The sequence below is a fragment of the Pristiophorus japonicus genome, chromosome 21, assembly GCF_044704955.1.
Source record: "Pristiophorus japonicus isolate sPriJap1 chromosome 21, sPriJap1.hap1, whole genome shotgun sequence".
NCBI lineage: Eukaryota > Metazoa > Chordata > Chondrichthyes > Pristiophoridae > Pristiophorus > Pristiophorus japonicus.
Window position 1 is genome coordinate 74,542,237 of NC_091997.1, and position 18,997 is coordinate 74,561,233.

General features: G+C 49.0%; 1 protein-coding gene across 3 annotated transcripts in view; it reads right to left on the reverse strand.

Moving 5' to 3' along the window:
• Nucleotides 1-1,720: 1,720 nt before the first annotated feature.
• Nucleotides 1,721-18,997, reverse strand: part of LOC139234114 (protein mono-ADP-ribosyltransferase PARP6-like) — a 153,333-nt gene continuing 136,056 nt past the window's right edge. The window contains exons 20-24 of one of the 3 annotated variants that reach the window (XM_070865069.1): nt 17,021-17,090; nt 15,183-15,262; nt 7,683-7,746; nt 5,143-5,227; nt 1,721-2,173 (exon numbers count right to left, since the gene is read on the reverse strand). In XM_070865069.1, coding sequence (XP_070721170.1) covers nt 2,071-2,173; nt 5,143-5,227; nt 7,683-7,746; nt 15,183-15,262; nt 17,021-17,090 — 402 coding nt within the window. In that variant the 3' untranslated portion in view covers nt 1,721-2,070. Of the gene's footprint in view, nt 2,174-5,142; nt 5,228-7,679; nt 7,747-15,179; nt 15,263-17,020; nt 17,091-18,997 lie in introns of those variants that run through there. The other 2 variants (XM_070865067.1, XM_070865068.1) reach the window with 2 other exon arrangements.

An 18,997-nucleotide genomic window follows, 5' to 3' on the forward strand; every position in this document is an offset into this window, starting at 1 on the left:
TGCTGATTGGTCCCCATGGAGGATAAGCCACGCCCAGATTTTTCTCTGGAGTGTGTAATTGGAATCGCCCAGCCCAAGTTCGGAGTGACTTTGCAAGGTGTAATTCGAGCCATTTTACTTCAGAACTACCCTGCAAGCAGTCACAGGGAGGATAGAGCTCCACAAACTCAGCCTCTCAAATCCCTAACCCCAGACCAAGTGCATGTCTCCCCTAGCCCAAGTTCCTTATCCTCCCCCCACCCAGCCCAAGTTCCTGACCTTACCCTCCGCCCCCCCCCCCCCATTGCTCACCTTAAACTCACGCCTCTGCCCGCCGCCTCTCTCTTCCCCCGCCCACCCCTCTCTTCCCCGCCCCTCACTCTCCCCCATCTGCCGCTTCTCTCTCCCCTGCCTGCCGCCTTTCTCTCCCCCGCCCGCCGCCTCTCTCTCCCCCGACGCCGCCTCTCTCTCCCTGCCCCCCGCCTCCTCTCTCCCCGCCTCTCTCTTTCCCCCGCGCCCATCTCTCTCTCCCCCGCCCACCACCTCTCTCTCTGCCCCCTCCACCACCTCACTCTCCCCCATCCACTGCCTCGCTCGTTCCCCCGTGCCCACCTCTCTCTCCTCCGCCGCCTCTCTCTCCCCCGTGTCCACCTCTCTCTCCCCCGCGCCCACCTCTCTCCCCCGCGGCCTCTCTCTCCCCCGCGGCCTCTCTCTCCCCCGTGCCCACCTCTCTCCCCCGTGCCCACCTCCCATCCCTGCGCCCGCCTCTCTCTCCCCCGCGCCCACCTCTCTCTCCCCTGCGTCCACCTCTCTCCCCCGCGCCCACCTCTCTCTCCCCCGCGCCCACCTCTCTCTCCCCCGCGCCCACCTCTCTCTCCCCCGCGCCCACCTCTCTCTCCCCCGCGCCCACCTCTCTCTCCCCCGCGCCCACCTCTCTTCCGGTTCGGGATCCGATGCGTCTGCGTATGCACAAAAGGCGCCGGGGGCAGAGTCCAGAGGAGGCAGGCGCAGAAAAAACACAGTGCAAATAGTCAGCGTTTATATAGCACTTTTCATGACCTCAGAACTTCCCAAAGTGCCTTACAACCAATTCAGTACTTTTTGGAAGCGTAGTAATTATAATGTAATGCCAGAAATGAAGTCGCCAATACAGCTAGCTCCCACAAACAGCAATGTGATAATGTCCATGTAATCTGTTTTACTGATGTAGATTCAGAAATAAATATTGGCCCAGGACACCGGGGAGAACTCCCCTGCTCTTCTTCGAAATAGTGCCATGGGATCTTTCACGTCCACGTGAGAGAGCAAACGGGGCTTTGGTCTCATCCGAAAGACGGCACCTCTGACAATGCAGCACTCCGTCGGCACTGTACTGGGAGTGTCAGCCTAGATTTTGAGCTCAAGTCTCTGGAGCGGGACTTGCATTAATGACCTTCTGATTCGTAGGCAAGAGTGCTAGCCATTGAGCCATGGCCGACACCTTTACAGCCGCTGTTGTGTAAATGGTTGAAGTTAGTGAGGCGAGGTGACATCAAAAAGCAGTAGGCGATCACTGCCAACTAGCCGCTAACGTAAAAAAACACACGGGACATCTACGTAAAGGGAAACACAGATTATTTTTTTTAAGATACTTCTGTTATAGATTGCTGTCCTTATAAATAACAACCAAGAAAGGGACAAGGATCCTCAACATTGTATTTTAAAGATAACAAAAGCAATTAAAATTATCACATATCCAGTCAAAATTGTGCAAAATATTTATTTTATCATACACATAATTTAATGAAACTGATGACATTTTCTTGTCAAACATACACAATACAGTCATACAAAAAAGCACATTCTATATATTATATATATATTTAAATATATATATATATTATAACACCATTACAGGACTGATGCATCATGGGGGACAAACTGACTAAGTCTGACGTCGCTCTCTTATCCTGGCTTTAAAAACGCTTTTCTGCTGAAAATATTTATAAAGAATCCTTGCAAAAGCCAGGATAGGAAGGTTGGGAATGATTGTGGCAGGTCTTAAGTCTGTGGGGAATCCTTTGGAATTGTTCTTCAGCATCCCTCTGGGACTCAGCTCGTGTAAACCTGAGTTCCAATCACACGCATAATCTCCTTCTGGATTTTGGGATCCTGAGTATTGATGTTGGCGTCTCCGACCTGCCCGTCTTCATACCTGTAAGGGACAATGCCATGAGCTTCAGAACTGTTGTCTAGAAATGAGACGTTAATTCTAAGAGCCTACTTAACATAGAATCGTAGAACGGTTACACAGGTAGGCCGCCCCGACCTGTGAGAGAACACCAACGCAGGTCGGAGCTATAAACAGAGCTGGAGCACCAGGCCCTGGAACATCGTGGGCGAAGGTGCGGTGAATGAGGATACGGGGCCCAGAAGAGCCGAGGGCCCAGGGGCCAGCCTACACTGCGATATGTGTACGCGCTAGGTCCGTACAGCAGAGCAGGTCTCCAGTCGTCTTGGTTCAACCCTTGCCACTGGATAAAGGCCTAGCTCTGTCGGGCCCGTGTGGTGGCTGTTGTGCAACGGTCACCCCACGTTAAAAAAATCCACGCACAGGCATCTTCCACCCCCTCAACTGGAGTTTAGGACTGGAACATCGGGTCCTTCATTGAAACATCTGTGAACTCATGTGGAAGCAAGTCATCCTCAACCGCCTATGAATTAATGAATTACACCACGGAAGGAGGCCATTCGGCCCGTCGAGCCCGTGCCGGCTCTCTGCAAGAGCACCTCAGCCAGTCCCACTCCCCCGCCCTTTCCCCTGCACATTCTTTTCCTTCAGGTACTTATCCAAATCCCTTTTGAAAGCCACGATTGAGTCTGCCTCCACCACTCTCTCAGGCCGTGCATCCCAGATCCTAACCACTCGCTGCGTAAAAAAAGATTTTCCTCACGTCGCCTTTGGCTCTTCTGCCAATCACCTTAAATCTGGGTCCTCTGGTCCTCGACCCTTCCGCCAATGGGAACAGCTTCTCTCTATCTACTTTGTCTAGACCCTTGATGATTTTGAACACCTCTACCAAATCTCCTCTTGACATTCTCTGCTCCAAGGAAAACAACCTCAGCCTCTCCAGTCTATCCACTTAACAGAAGTTCCTCATCCCTGGAACCATTCTCGTAAATCTTTTCTGCGCCCTCTCTAAGGCCTTCACATCCTTCCTCAAGTGCAGTGCCCAGAATTGGACACAATACTCCAGTTGAGGCCGATACAGTGTTTTATACAGGTTCATCATAACTTCTTTGCTTTTGTACTCTATGCCTTTATTTATGAAGCCCAAGATCCCGTATGCTTTTTTAACCACTTTCTCAGCCTGCCCTGCCACTTTCAACAATTTATGCACATATACCCCCAGGTCTCTCCATTCATGCTTGAGGAAATGTTAGAAAGCATTTCCTCAAACAAATATATTGCAGTGGAATAACCCAAGGAAGCATTATCGAGTAGAAATTGCCATTGGCAATGTTATTGCATGAGGTGCCTCTTACCTGTACTATCCTCACAGAGGTGTTAACCCACTCATTGTAAACTGGGCTAACACTGAATCTCCTGCCCTATTGATTTCTCCATTAGTGAATGGGACACTTTTTCTATTAGATTGTGGGCAACGCTGGCTAAGCATTTAAGAACCAACCATGCAGTGTGCGATCTGAGTTATAGGTAGGCCAGACCAGGTAATGGGTGATAGGTCCCTTAGAATCACAGAAATTTACAGCACGGAAGGAGGCCATTTAAGCCCATCGTGTCCGCGCCGGCCGACAGAGCTATCCAGCCTAATCCCACTTTCCTGCTCTTGGTTTGTAGCCCTGTAGGTTATGGCACTTCCAGTGCACATCCAAGTACTTTTTAAATGTGGTGAGGGTTTTGGCCTCTACCACCTTTTCAGTGCAGTGAATTTCAGACCCTCGCCACCCTCTGGGTGAAGAAATTTCCCCTCAAATCCCCTCTAAGACTCCTACCAATTACTTTAAATCTACGCCCCCTGGTTGTTGACCCCTCTGCTAAGGGAAATAGGTCCGTCCTATCCACTCTATCTAGGCCCCTCATAATTTTATACACCTCAATCAAGTCTCCCCTCAGCCTCCTCTGTTCCAAAGAAAACAAGCCCAGCCTCTCCAATCTTTCCTCAACCTTCTCGCTGAAGGACCTTTGTGAGCCAGTTGGGTTTTTTACAACAAACTGGCATCTTTCGTAGTCATTTTAGCCCATAAATTACCAGACTATTTGAATTAATTTCACGACTTGATATTTTATTTAAAAATTGATTCATGGGATGTGGGCGTCGCTGGCAAGGCCAGCATTTATTGCCCATCCCTAATTGCCCTTGAGAAGGTGGTGGTCCGCCATCTTCTTGAACCGCTGCAGTCCGTGTGGTGAAGGTACTCCCTCAGTTAGATAGGGAGTTCCAGGATTTTGACCCAGCAACGAATTTGAACTCATAACCTTATGATTGTGAGTCCAGAACTGTAATGGCTAGGCTACTGCGCCCATTAGGAATGTGGACAGGTCAGATATAATGGAAAGCACTGCAGGGAATCGGATACGGCCAGGGTGATCTCCTGGACTAGTTTCGATTGCTGGGATGGGTCGGAGAGGAATTTCCCCAGATTTTTTCTCCCTAAGTTGGCTTCGGTTTTTATCTTGTTTTTTGTCTCTCCCAGGAGATCACATGGCTCCGGTTGGGGTGGAGTGTAGAATGTTTCAGTATAAGGGGTGTCGCAGTTGTGGTGAGGCAGACTGGTTGGGCTGGGTGCTCTTTACCTTTCCGTCATTGTTCATAGGTTTATATGTAACCTTCATGGCTGCTGACCGAGGGCCGTGTGGCTCTTTGTCGGCCGGCGTGGACACGATGGGCTGAAATGGCCTCATACTGCGCTGTAAATTTTTATTTTTCTATATGGCAACAGAATAGTTTCAGATGGAAGTGAAGATCCATTGATTCGATGTGATACCATGTCAGAAGCCATGTGGAATAAGGGCTGTATTTGTGCCAATTAATCTGGTCCACATTCAAACCCAGGCCTAACTGGTGAAAGGAAATCCTGATTTAAGTACAATCCCGAAACCAGAGCCATTTATCTTGGCAAACCCAACGTGACAATCACAATCGGCCTCACGTTACTCACACAAAAAAGAAACGAGTGCAGACATGATCGGAGACAGGACAGACCCAGATGTTCCCATGTTTCTGGAGATCTTTCGAAGTTATAACTGAGAAAAAAGAAAGAAAGAAAGATCACACAGAGACTGGTTAAGAAGTAACATCGTTTTTCAGTCTCATTCACAATTTGTTTCGCCACAAGCTCTTTGACCATCTCAGCTACGGTCATGTAAAGTTCAAGACAGTGGAGGATGCTGGGAGGCGAGTACTTTTGAACAGTTTTGTTCCTAATGAATAATATTGTTAGTAAAATGGCAGAGGTTGGCATAAATGGCATAAATGTTTTATTCCAGAGGTTTTTAAACTGTGTGGGGCCCCATTGCAAAGATGACACACTTCCCTGAATTTCCTATGCACTCCTGGACATCCAAAATCATTAAACTGATGGTCAGATTTTATTTGTGGCAGTGGTTATTTTTCAGCAGTGCTTAGAGTGAGTTGGAATTTCCAAGTACTCTCTTCCTATACTCGGTAATTTGTTCACCTATCCCACAATCCCTTGGGAGCACCTGTATATAAAGAGGCCTCACAGGCTGGAGAGGCACTCTGAGATCTGTAATAAAGGACTATGGCCACACCTTACTTTGAGCTTGCAGTATCTAGTCAGACTCTTTATTCAAGACATAACAGCTCCTGTCCTCACTGATCTTCACGTGTTCGTCCCCCTAAAGCAACGCTTCCAAAATCCTCATCCTCCTTTCATAAGTTCCTCCATGGCCCCGGCCGACTTTCTATCTCTGCAACTTCCTCTACAACAATTTTAAGTAGAACAATAATCAAATGCCCCCTGATTAAAAGGGGGCACTAAAACCGACAAACTTAAACAAATTAAACTTTAGACAGTAAACTTGAATCAAATTAAAATTTGGTTGCCGGGGGTGATAATGCACTCCAGTCCCTCCGGTGCCCCTCCAACTTTACATCCCAATTTGCACACTTCATTCTTCGATGTAGCCCTGCTGTGCACAGCCCACTCCCTTCCCTCTTCAGTCTACCAAGAGTGGCCCGAGCCTTCAGCCATCACAACTCTGCACTCTAGACCTCCCTTCGTAAAGACCCCAGCCTCTTGCATCTCCCCACCTTCAAAACCTCTTGCAAAATCTGTCTCTTCAACCATACCTTCAGTGTCACTTCTCCCCCCTATCTGTGCTAACTCCTGTATCAAGTCCAGTCCCTTCCCATCTTCCCCCTCTGGTGTGACGCTCCATGGGATGCATGTTGTGTATGGAGGAAGAGTCAGACTGAACACTGTGAGCTCAAAGTAAAGTGTGACCTTCGTCTTTTATTGCAGGTCTCCAGAGCGCCTCTCCAACCTGTGAGGCCTCCTTAAATACCTGTGCTCCCAAGGGATTATGGGATCCCTTGGGACTCCAGGGGATGAGCCCTCTGGTGGCTGTGCAGAGTAAATACAAGTCCACATATATAACAATGCAGCTTCTACATAAGTGCAAGTTGTGCTGTTATTAGCTCCTGTCGCTTTGTGGATTATAATCGCTGTTGCATTCACGTACACACCAGAAATCTGAAAATTACAGGAAGAGGCACCATTGTGTGACTTTTCAACAAGTCAAAAAACAAGTCAACACTGAACAATTCCACGAAAATGTGTTAGGCTTCCCAGCATCTCTTGCTTTAGGACTAGAATCAACCTAGCCAATGGTATCATTGATAATAAGGTCATTCAATAATAGCTCTTCCTTACAACGATGTAAACATTAGAAAATGGGATGAACCAAACACTTTCTTCCCGATTAAATTGGTTTGGTGGAATGGGGCAGTTCTACGATGGTAACTGGCTGAAAACACAGGAACAGGAGGAGGCCGTTCAGCCCTTCAAGCCTGCTCCTCCATTCAGAGATCATGGCTGATCTGTGACCTGACTCCATATGCCCACCTTTGGCCCATATCCATCAATACCTTTGATTCAGAAAAACTATCAATCTCTGATTTTAAATTAACAATTGATCTAGCATCAATTGCCATTTGCAGAAGAGAGTTACAAACTTTGTGTGTCGAAGTGTCCCCTAACCTCACTCCTGAAAGATCTGGCTCTAATTTTCAGACTATGCACCCCCCAGTCCTAGAATCCCCAACCTGCAGAAATCACTTCTCTCCATCTACCCTATCTGTTCCCCTTAATATCCTGAAAACTGCGATCAGATCACCCCTTAACCTTCTAAATTCCAAAGGATACAATCCTCGTTTGTGCAATCTCTCCTAGTCAGGTGATAACACAAGAAAAGCCCACCACGTTAAGTTTCTAATTCCAGCTATGCGTTTGGAGGAAACCATCGACCAGAGACAAGGAACTTCCTCTGAGGGAGTGAATACCAGAAAACAAGACAACCTTGGAAACATGTCACTTGTTCACTATCTACAAGAGATCGCGTGTGAGGTACTGGGGGAGGGGGGAATTACTTCGCAAACAGGAAGATAATGCCGGTAATCCCCTTGGTTAACAACATAGTGAAGATGCGCTGTGGAGGAAGCAAAAAAGGTCCTTACCTTCACAAAGTGCTATACAGTTCAGGTTTCGACTCTGTAAGAATCGGGACTGAATGGGTCTCGTCTGTAGAAGGAACATATAAAAGTTAGTCAGCTGATAAAGCAAGAAATAACTACTGTGTTCTCTGGGAGATTGAAACCAGACACCGGTCGTTTTGTTTTCGTGCAGATGTACTTCTCGCTATTAGACGCAAGAAGGATGAATGAATTTTTAAAGAATGATGTAGACTGTGATGTCTCTGCCTTTCCAATACTATGAGGATGGTACTTTGCGTTAAAATTGTTCCCCGACACACACGCAGCCATTTTTCCTGTTAATTGGAGATGGGAGCTCCGAATTTAGAAAAATGAGGGCTAGCTGGTCCATCAAGCCGACCCTACACTCATGATAGCTGGAGCATGGTGACTAGATACTTTCTAACCCACCCGGCAGCCTGGGAGAGGCAAAAAAAAAACCAGAGAAAAACCCTGAGCCAATGAGGGAAAAATACTCTGGAAAATTCCTCTCTGATCCCCTCAGGCAATGGAAACCAGTCCAGGAGATTGAGGAGCTGTAAGTCTCCTATCTATCAGTCATCTGTCACCCCATTCAGAAGTCACCCCATCAGGCGGCAGAGTTCAAACATCTAGGGGTCGAAATTTGGTGGGTGAGCGCCACCCCTTACCATCCCAGAGGGGGGCGCTAACAGGGCGCTAAGCACCTCCCGCCCGAGCACCGGGCTGTCAGCGCCTGCCGCCAACTTCAGTGAAGGTCCAGCGGCAGCGCTGTTGGTTTGCACTGCGCTCGCTAGCCCCGCCCACTGGGTGACATCACCGCGTGCGCAACCCCCCCGCCCCCGTAGCCCCGTGACCGCTTCCGCCCGCCGTAGCGCACGGCGCTACTTCCGCTAGAGGGGAAACAGTCGGTGCATCGGTGATCCCGGAGCGATATCGTCCGGGGTGCAAAGTCAGTGGTTGAAATGTAATTGATTTAACTTCTATTTATTTACGGCAGCAGTAGGGAAGAGTGGGGTGTAGGTCAGTGAAAATTTCAGTCAGAGTCTTTTACTCACCTTGGCAGCCTAGCGGCAAAAGATTGGGTTGACCTCCTGCGCTATGGCTCCGTTAGCGCCCGAGGAGGAGTGTGGAACGCATCCACTCTCAGACACTTCCCACCTCAATGCGGGCAGCACCAAATCGCCACCCCCCCTACAATTCGCAGTGGCGCCATCATCAGGTAGGTGGCAGCACTGCATCCCAATGCCAAAAATCATCTCCACAGAGCCTGAAAAAGTAGCTCAAGTAAAAACCTAAGATGCCAGGGCCACAAAGAAGGCGGCTGGAAAGCCATTAAATGCCTACTTGCTGGTTTACCAGATAGGAATCAGGAATCCTATTCCCCAGATCCCCAACTCCTCACCCAGGGCGCACTCCTGCCCGATTATTGTGCAATGAAATTGTAAAGTCCTGTCCCCTCAGTACAGATTCACACGAGGCATGTAGTGAAGTCAAGGTCACTCTGGACCTGCACCTTTATTTCACAGCTCTGGAATGCTGCACTTGCCTGAGACCTGCCCTTATATACCTGTCTCTTGCAAGTGCACCTCTGGTGGTAAGGTATGCTGGTGATTACAGGTCATATCTTATCACAGTCATGTATAGCATGTTAGGATACAGTTATATATAATAATGTAAGATACATGACAGAAATATTAAATGCTACTTGTATGTCTAAGAGAACACGGAAATTCAGTGATCAAAGATCGCAAGTTTCTACCAACATTGATTCAAAGATTTCCAGCTGAGCTGATCCTAATTTTAAGCAAATATCCTTTGAAAATATTAGTAATGCATTTTGGACTTGCTCTCTTGGTTAATCCTTGCCACTGGACCAAGACCTGGCTCTGTCAAGCCCGTGTGGTGGCTGGTGTGCAACGGCCATCCCACGTTAAAAAAATCCACGCACAGGCATCTTCCAACCTTCAGGATGTAGTTCGGGACCTGGAATATTACGTCCTTCATTGAAGCACCGGTGAGCTCATCCCTTTTTGGTGTGGAAGCAGGACATCCTCAATTAGAGGGACTGCCTAATACTATACTATTAAATGCAATACAATGGGACCTAAGCCTCTGAAACATGTTAGGGATTGAGAGTCAAGCTTCACCCATGAATCCTGTGTGACCAGAACGCTGTGCACCACTCAGCAAAGGTCTATGGGTCAGCTGAAGGCCAACATTGTTGAACAGCCGAACAATAGATAGTAATTTAAGTGCAAATTGGAATAGCAAAGGAGGTGGGAATGAGAGCTGGAAGCTAAAAACTCAAATACAGTGCAAGGGAAAAGGGGAATATGGTAATGCACGCAGGGGAACACTGCTGAAATCTCAGATAAAACATTAGCAGCCTCGACCAGGCCAACAGCCCCAGCATTGAAGCACTGACCACACTCGGATCAGCTCCGCTGGGCAGACCACATCGTTCGCATGCCAGACACGAGACTCCCAAAGCAAGCGCTCTACTCGGAACTCCTTCATGGCAAACGAGCCAAAGATGGGCAGAGGAAACGTTACAAGGACATCCTCAAAGCCACCCTGATAAAGTGCAACATTCCCACCGACACCTGGGAGTCCCTGGCCAAAGACCGCCCTAAGTGGCGGAAGTGCATCCTGGAGGGCGCTGAGCACCTCGAGTCCTATCGCCGAGAGCATGCAGAAATCAAGCACAGGCAGTGGAAAGAGCGTGCAGCAAACCAGTCCCACCCACCCTTTCTCTCAACGACTGTCTGTCCCACCTGTGACAGGGACAGAGATTCTCGTATTGGACTGTTCAGCCACCTAAGAACTAATTTTAAAGAGTGGAAGCAAGTCTTCCTCGATTCCGAGGGACTGCCTATGATGATGATGAAAACATTCCCACAGGGCGGAAGGGGGAGGAACAACAGAGTGGGAAATCAATGAACAACTCGTTTACCTGCTGCGAGAAAGTACCCCTGTAATCCATTGGGGGTTCGCCCTCTATCGGTCGATAGTATTCATAACAGGATGCAGCACTGGGCGTAACTAAGCACAGACACACACACACACAACGAACCACCCCAGCCGCCACCATGACTCAACATTACCTCCCGCAGTGTCAAAAGGACTTGGTCACCCAATCACACGGAGGAAAATCCCCATGTGCCTCAAAAGGGAACAGGTAGGCATGTTATTTCCTCAAGGAACCAACCTTGTCCTCCCAGAACATGCCAAACTCCTGAGGGGAGGGTGTGGGTCAAACAGCGGGAAGCTCTTACTCATCCAAGAGCCAAGTGGCCCGACAGATTTGCAAGCATCTCCCCTTCATCCTGGGGGATGACCATTCCTGAAGCGGATGGCTGCTTCATGGGGGGGGGGGGCAGTCACATAGCAGGAGGCTGATCACAGGGCTCAACGTGCATCTCTCGATTGTGCGTTCTCCACCGTGCCCCAAAGCAGTGCGCTCCTCATTCACCCCTGTAATAGAGCTCCCCCATCACCTTCCCACCCCCCCGAGCGGACTACTGCCCCACCTCATCATCATCACGGGCAGTCCCTCAAAGCGAGGATGACTTGCTTCCACGCCAAAAAGGGATGAGTTCACAGGTGTTTCAATGAAGGACCTAATATTCTAGATCCCGAACTACATGTTGAAGGGTGGAAGATGCCTGTGCGTGGATTTTTTTAACGTGGGGTGGCCGTTGCACACCAGCCACCGCACGGGCTTGACAGAGCTCGGTCTTGGTCCAGTGGCAAGGGTTAACCAGGACGACTGGAGACCAGCTCTGCTGCACGGGCCTAGTGCGCGCACACATATCGCAGTGTGGGCTGGGCCCGTGCTGCCCCTGGGCCCTCGCCTCTTCTGGGCCCCAGATGCACGCCTCTCCTGGGCCCCGGTCACTTCCTTTTACAAACTCTTGCCGCTCCTTCGTCCCTCCTGCTGTGCCTGCCCACACTGCAATCAGCGACCTGGCTTCGCAGCCGTCGCCCTCCTGCAGTGGTATGCCACCGCACGCTGCTCCCTCTGATGGCCCCGGCCTGCTGATGGTCTTGCAGGCCGGGCCGCTGCACGCTGCTCCCTCTCATGCAGCCTTTCAATTACAGTAAATCCTCTTCAATTCACTAACATGGCCTTTCGATGCACCACCTAGTGGACTACTGATGTACAGCAACTACTGATGTAAATAATAAAAGGGTCATGCGGCAAGGTTACATGATGAAAGTTCTGTTCAGAGCCATCTTGTGTGCAGTGTGCCTCTTCGTGATGTCGGAAGAATATATCACAAGCCCTGTATGGAAGGAGACCTACACTGTACCACCCATTCCCTGTTGGACATGAGCCACCCGGGCAAGCAGCCACAACACTCCAAGACTGACGTCGCCATGGTAGATACCTACTAATCCCATTTTATTCCGAATGCTCTGCTTAGTTTTAGTAGTACTTTGTATTCATTTTACAGCAATAGGGCTGGTAAAACATGAACGGTCCAATCTCTGGTAATCTTTGTTTGATTTTAGATTACGGGGCCAACAGTGTGACTCCTATAATACCTTGGAATGTCAATCATGGAACCCAGAGGTCAACTCTGCACCTGACACACTGAGCGCTGGGAAATGCAGGTGGGATGTTATAAAGGCACTGGGATCCCGTCCACTCATTACTTGCAAGGCTCAGCAAGACTACACTTGCAACTTCTCAGGTCCCAGTGTAAACCCAGTGTCACCCTTATTAGCCCGTCAAGCTAGTTCCAGCACAAGTATGTTCAGAACCATATTCCCCCCCCCCCCACCCTCCTCCCCCTAATGCGTGTGAACAACGTACACTTGCAAATACCAGTGAAGAGCTCTCAGACAGGAAGTGCCACTGTTCCCCTGTGAAATAAGCTCTGGATAAAATGTCCCAGTTCAGCAATGCAATCGTTTCATTGGCTCAGACTGGCATTGGGGGAAGGGATGTGGCGATTTATCTCCTGCAATTGGGAGACCGGTGGCAGGGGGGGTGGGGCAAATGGCTATAAAATCCCTCCCTTAGGTTGTGATATGGGCCATTTTATTGTGTTTTTTTTAATCTCCAGAAACAAGTTTGTGCGACTGCCTGATGATGGTCTGGATGAAAGAAGCCTTTTCCTGTCCCAGATTTTAAGACGAGTTACATTTTTGTCTGTAACTTGAATGAAAAATGTATCCAGAAACTTTCTTGAGCTATTTAACAAAGACAAATCATCCACATCTACACTATTGGCAGCATTTTAACTCTGAACATTGGGGGAACCTGGTCCAGACTGAATTCTGAATAAATAGACCTCTTCTCCTTACAGGATAGTTAATTATGCACTCTGTCTTCTAGTCAAGCCTGTAGAAACTCTTGAATTCATAAAATGGTTACAGCATAGAAGGAGGCCATTCGACCCATTGAGCCCTTGCCGGCTCGCTGCAAGAGCACCTCAGTTAGTCCCACTCGCCCGCCCTTTCCCCATAGCCCTGAAGTGTTTTTCCTTCAGGTACTTATCCAATTTCCCTTTTGAAAGCCACGATGGAGTCTGCCTCCTCCACCCTTTCAGGCAGTGCATTCCAGATCCTAACCACTCACTGTGTGAAAGTTTTTCCTCATGTTGCCTTTGGTTCTTTCCGCCAATCACCTTAAATCTGTGTCCTCTGGTTCTCGATCTTTCCGCCAATGGGAACAGTCTATCTCCTCTGTCGAGACCCCTCATGATTTTGAACACCTCAATCGAATCTATATTGATTGCCTTTCAATGAAGTAATGAGTCTGAACGTGAGAGGGGAGCTCTCTCTGGCCAGTTGCCCTTTTAACTCACTCTTGCCAATCTAACACCCATTCCAGGTACTGACACTTAAACCCTAGAGTTTGGTGACCCAGGGTTTATGTCCTCCCACTGACTGCAGCTCACCCACTGTATTACCTGAAGTTGGGAAACACGATGGAGCCGAAATTGCCCTCCGCCCCAAACGGGATGCACAATTTGAATTAAATGATTATTCTCCGCTCCAATCCATGAGGGAAGAGAATAGAGGGTTTTCCCTCTTTTGCTCTGTGATTTCGTTGGGGCGATGTTTTGGGTGGCTGCATCGGGAGCGGGGCGGAAGGCACATGGTCTCGTCAGCGCCGCGCTGAGCACGTCGGCGCGATGCATAGCAACACCCCTCCCCTTCAGCTAAAGGGGAGGGCCACTGCGAGCTCTGCGCCACAGCCCACTAGGCCCTCAGGGAGGGTTTTAGCTGGGCCAGCGGCCCGGTACCCAAGAGGGAGGGGGCACCAGGTCGGACTTGAGAGTCGACCGACAATTAAAATAAAATGGCGGCCGCGGCAGAGCGCCTTCCCCTTTGAGGGCGGACGCGACACCCAGCCACTGGCTGCTTCCCGCTGGGAAAAGCGGGGTGGGGGTGGGGAGCGGGGTGATGTGGGGGGGGGGGGGGGGGGGGGTGGGAGACACAAGTAGCGGCCACTCCGCTCCAACGGGGAGATTTCCCTCGTGGGGCGGAAAGGGGTTAGCCCCGGGCGGTAAGAGGAGTTCTGCCCATTTCCCCCGCTCCCGGCCCGGGGGAAATTTCTGATGGGTCGTCCCATCTGCCTGTCCCCAGTCGGAAAGGCCTTACCCGCCCCATCTCCTCGGATGGACAGATAAACATTACATCGGTGCTGTAGACCCCAGACTACCCACAGACAAGGTACAGAGAGATCAGTACAGTGAGTATGTACGTAGAATGTAATTGTAATATGCACTAGGCTGGTGCTACCTGTGATGTCCACATGCTGAAGTCAGCAGAAAAGCAGTAGCATGAGGAAGCTTAAAAAGTTGTAAAAATGATTCATCTTCCATCTATGAATGGTCCTACCATATGATTAGATCGACCAGATGCAATTGGTCCGTTTGTATCCCAAATCCATCGCCCATTGTTTCTACTCAATCAGCCACGTTAACAAGAATTATTAATCGTCTGGTTAATGAATAGTTGCAAAACTTTGCAGTCACGGTCTATTAGTCAGTGTCAGCTGTGGCTCAGGCGGCAGCACCCTCGCCTCTGAGACCCATTCCAGGGACTCGAGCGCAAAAAAAAAAATCTCGGCTGACGCTTCAATGCAGTTCTGAGGGAGCGCTGGACTGTCGGAGGGGCTGTCTTTCAGATGAGGTGTTAAACTGAGGCCCCCCCCATGTGCTCTCTCAGGTGGACGTAAAAGATCCCATGGTGCTATTTCGAAGAAGAGCAGGGGAGTTATCCCTGGTGTCCTGGCTAATATTTATCGCTCAACCTACATAACAAAAGCAGACGATCTGGTCATTACCACATTGCTGTTTGTGGGAGCTTGCTGTGCGCAAATTGGCTGCTGCGTTTCCCACATTCCGACAGTGACCACACGTCAAAAAGTACTTCATTGGCTGTGAAGCACGTCGGGACGTCCGGTGGCAGTGAAAGGTGCTATATAAATGCAATTATTTATTTCTTGCGATTACAGGGATTAAGATGGAAGTGTGGTACTAATACCTGGGGAATCGTGTTCATCCGGTTGTAGCGCAGTACCAGTTCATCCTTGGATGGCATTCGATGCTGCCCTTTGCCCATTCCTACAAAAGAAACTCTCGATTAATGTGCCACTTCACCACAGACTGAATGACCATTGTGTTTTGTTATATTTTTCATGATTTCATCAAACTGATAAAGGAAACACCAGCAAGGATTGAAAGGTTCTGACTGGGCTGTATTATCTGACTGACTGGCACTATTCCTGCACAGATGCTTAATGCACTCGTCGCAAATTGCTCTTTCACGCAGCCATTTAAAAAAAAAACACGGGTAGAAATTCGTTTGCGCCTCAGTTGGGGGCGGTGTCCCGGGCGAAGCGGTATATTTTGCACCGGCAAATGGTTAGCGTCTGCCGCCGCAAAATTCATCAGCTGGGCCTGGAGTTTGGGGTGGAGCGCTAAGGGAGGCGTTGCAGGACTCCAATAGGGCACTAGGCCGGCTGAGCAACTGACAATCCCGAGTTAAAGAGAAGGCCTCGGAGTGCCCAGAGAGGCGCCTCGGGAGAGGAGAGGGGGGGTGCGGGAAGAAAAACTTGGGGAAAAAACCCCCCCCCCCACCAAAAACATTCTCAATCCATAGCTCACGCCACAGCATAAATCGCAAAAGAGAAAACCATCGCACTTACCTGAGGTCGCCATTCCCTACCTCACTGCAGCCGCTACAGCTCGGTCCGCCCGCTTTCACAGGCGTTCCCACCAGGGGGGCGCTACGGGTTGGGCAGCAACCAAAAAATGGAGCCGGTGTCGCAACCAGGGGCGTTGTACACCGGCTCGCCTCTCCCGGGCGGCAATGCTCCGCGCCACATCGATACCGGCACCGAAAGCCCTGGCGGAGCGCTGGAAGCTGTCCGCCCGGGCGCAACTGCCCTCCCGCCGCCATTGCCGCCCCTCCGGGGCGCTAAGAGGGGTGGCAGAAGACCGAATTTCCAGCCCACAGAGTACGAGTCTGTTTCAGGAACACCACTTTTTGGAAAAGATACCCCAATGTCCCCATTTACATGTTTGTTTTGCGTCAGCGGATTTTGAATCTATTCACTCATAATATTCCATGTCATTTACATGTAGCTGCTCTTCTGTCAACGACTTCTTTTGGCATCAGCGATTGCATAGGAACAGGAGTGGGTCTTTGGATGGGAGGCTACAAATTTAGCCCCTCGGGCCTGTTCCGCCATTTCATTGGATCATGGCCAATCTGTACGTCAACTCCATTTATCCGCCTTTGATCCATACCCCTTGATACCCTTACTCGTTGGGTTAGGGTGGGTTAATAAATCCCATCATAACAGCAACTTCCTGCCATCCGATATACACACAAAGCCAGAGAAGCTAGCATTTGATGACTGCCACACACTCCATTTGCCAATTAGTTTGCATCTTAGTTGCCCTGCTTTGTTGACATATTCTCTCAAAATTAGAGACAGCCCTTTCAGGAGTGAAATTAGGAAACACTTCTACACACAAAGGGAGATTGATAGATTTTTCTTGACCAGAGGTGTAAAGGGATATGGGGCAAAGGTGGGTATATGGAGCTAGTTCACAGCTCGGTGTCAACTTTTTTTTAGCTCATAATATTCCTGTGAAGCACCTTGGGGCGTTTCACTACGTTAAAGGCGCGATATAAATACAAGTTGTTGTTGCATTTCTTGCAAAGCGTCATTTCACATTTTAAATTACTTCCAAGTTTCGGGACTTCGCATTGTTTGCGAACTTTTCTTTGACCACGATGAACCACACAACAGACGAGAGAATGTGGGTACTGAGGCAACGCGATCTGAAACAATCTGCCATTCGATCACTTACCTGAGTATCCAAATGAAATGCTGGAGATCGGGCTTAGGTAGATTCCTTTGCCATAGGCTGCACCGTGCAGCTTGTAAGAGACAGCAGTGTGATCGTTATGACTATAGATGAGCAAATACTTGGACTGTAATCAAAGCCTTAAGTATATCACAATATTTACATGGACAGCAAGGTGCATGGAGCACGAACATCACACCTGGTACTCTGGAAAGCCAGAAAAACCAATACGGAGCTGTGACCAAAAAAAGAACAATTCACACGGGGGATTGGGGGGGGGTGGGGGCGCGGCAGTTACGAACATTGCTATGAATTATTTCAAGGAGCATGAGTGCATACTGAGGCCTGGACTCAGTTACAGATCTGAAGTGTCCGCTGTGGCTCAGTGGGTAGCGCGTTCTCGCCTCTGAGTCAGAAGGTTGTGGGTTCAAGTCCCACTCCAGGAACTTGAGAACATAAATCTAGGCTGACACTCCAGTGCAGTGCTGAGGGAGTGCTACACCGTCGGAGGTGCCGTCTTTCAGATGAGATGTTCACCCCGTCTACTCTGAGGTGGACGTAAAAGATCCCACGGCACTATCCCCCAAACCAAAGGCTCTGATAACTTGACAACTGTGTAGGTAATGGAAAAATTGTTATTCATTCACCCATCATTGATGGGTGGAACAGCCTTGAAGGTGGTCGCTTTGTATGTAAAGCTATGAATGTTTTACTAATTACATACATGTGTATGTTACATGGGCTATTTTTCAATATGTGCGTGCGGTGCTGCGTTACAGTCCGATTACAGTCCTGTAAGAAATTCCCAGGATTATGTTACACTCTCAACTCTCTTATTATTATTTGCATCTTCCACTGTTCTTCACCATGGCGTCCCGTTTGCTTTCATGATCTCTGCTATATTATATTTTGTAAAATCCATTAACATATTATATTTGGTAAAATCCATTAACATATTTAATCTGCACCATCAGCTGGTGTATCAAGGAGTTGAGCTCCCACCCAGATGGTGTTGGAGTCCCATGGCTCCATATATTCCCCTTACTCTGCCTTTGGCTTATACACCACAATTGTGTTCCTGAATCCTTCTGGCCCTTTCCCACCTTCAATAGACGCCTTCGAACCTCACTCCTTTGACGAATCATTTGGTCCCCTCCACCAAGGCCTCTCCCAACTCCCGCTCCGCATCCGATCCCTTTTTGGCACATTTCCTTGAGTGGGGTGGGAGGCAGGAGGAGGGAAGGGTCTTCGAGGAAGGGATATAGTCATCCCCACCCCTGCCGAGACAAGTTCGCTTCCTATCAACTGGCTTCAGTGCAAGACTACAACGACTGATGTCAAACTCATGAGTCAGTCTGCTTCTCCCAACCCCCACTTGTGGGAGAGAGGAGGCTCCTGTAAAAGGTGGCAAGCCTGAAATGGGGAGGAGAATAAGTAAAGTAGCATGTATTCCCAATGAATGGGGAGTATATATTTCTCAAACAAAGGCGATCTGGCCGTGAGTAGACATCAACTTGACAGTTGAACACCTAGATGCGTCTTGGAGCATTCTCACAATCACATTATACTTTGAAGCTTTTTCTAAGCGTGTGTTTATAGCTGCAATATTACACTACTCGAACACCATATAGAGCATGCATCTAGGCTGATACTCCAGTGCAGTGCTGAGCAAGTGCTGCACTGTCTGGGGTGCCGTCTTGTGGATAGGACGTTAAACCGAGGCCCCAACTGCTCTCTCAGGGGAACGTAAAAGATCCCACGGCACTATTTCGAAGAAGAGCAGGGGGAGTTATCCCCGGTGTTCTGGGACCAATATTTATCCCTCAATCAACATCACTAAAAACATGATCTGGTTATTATCACATTGTGGGAGCTTGCTGTGCGCAAGTTGGCTGCCGCGTTTCCCACATTACAACAGTGACTGCACTTTAAAAGTACTTCATTAGTCGTAAAGCGCTTTAGGACGTCTGGTGATTATGA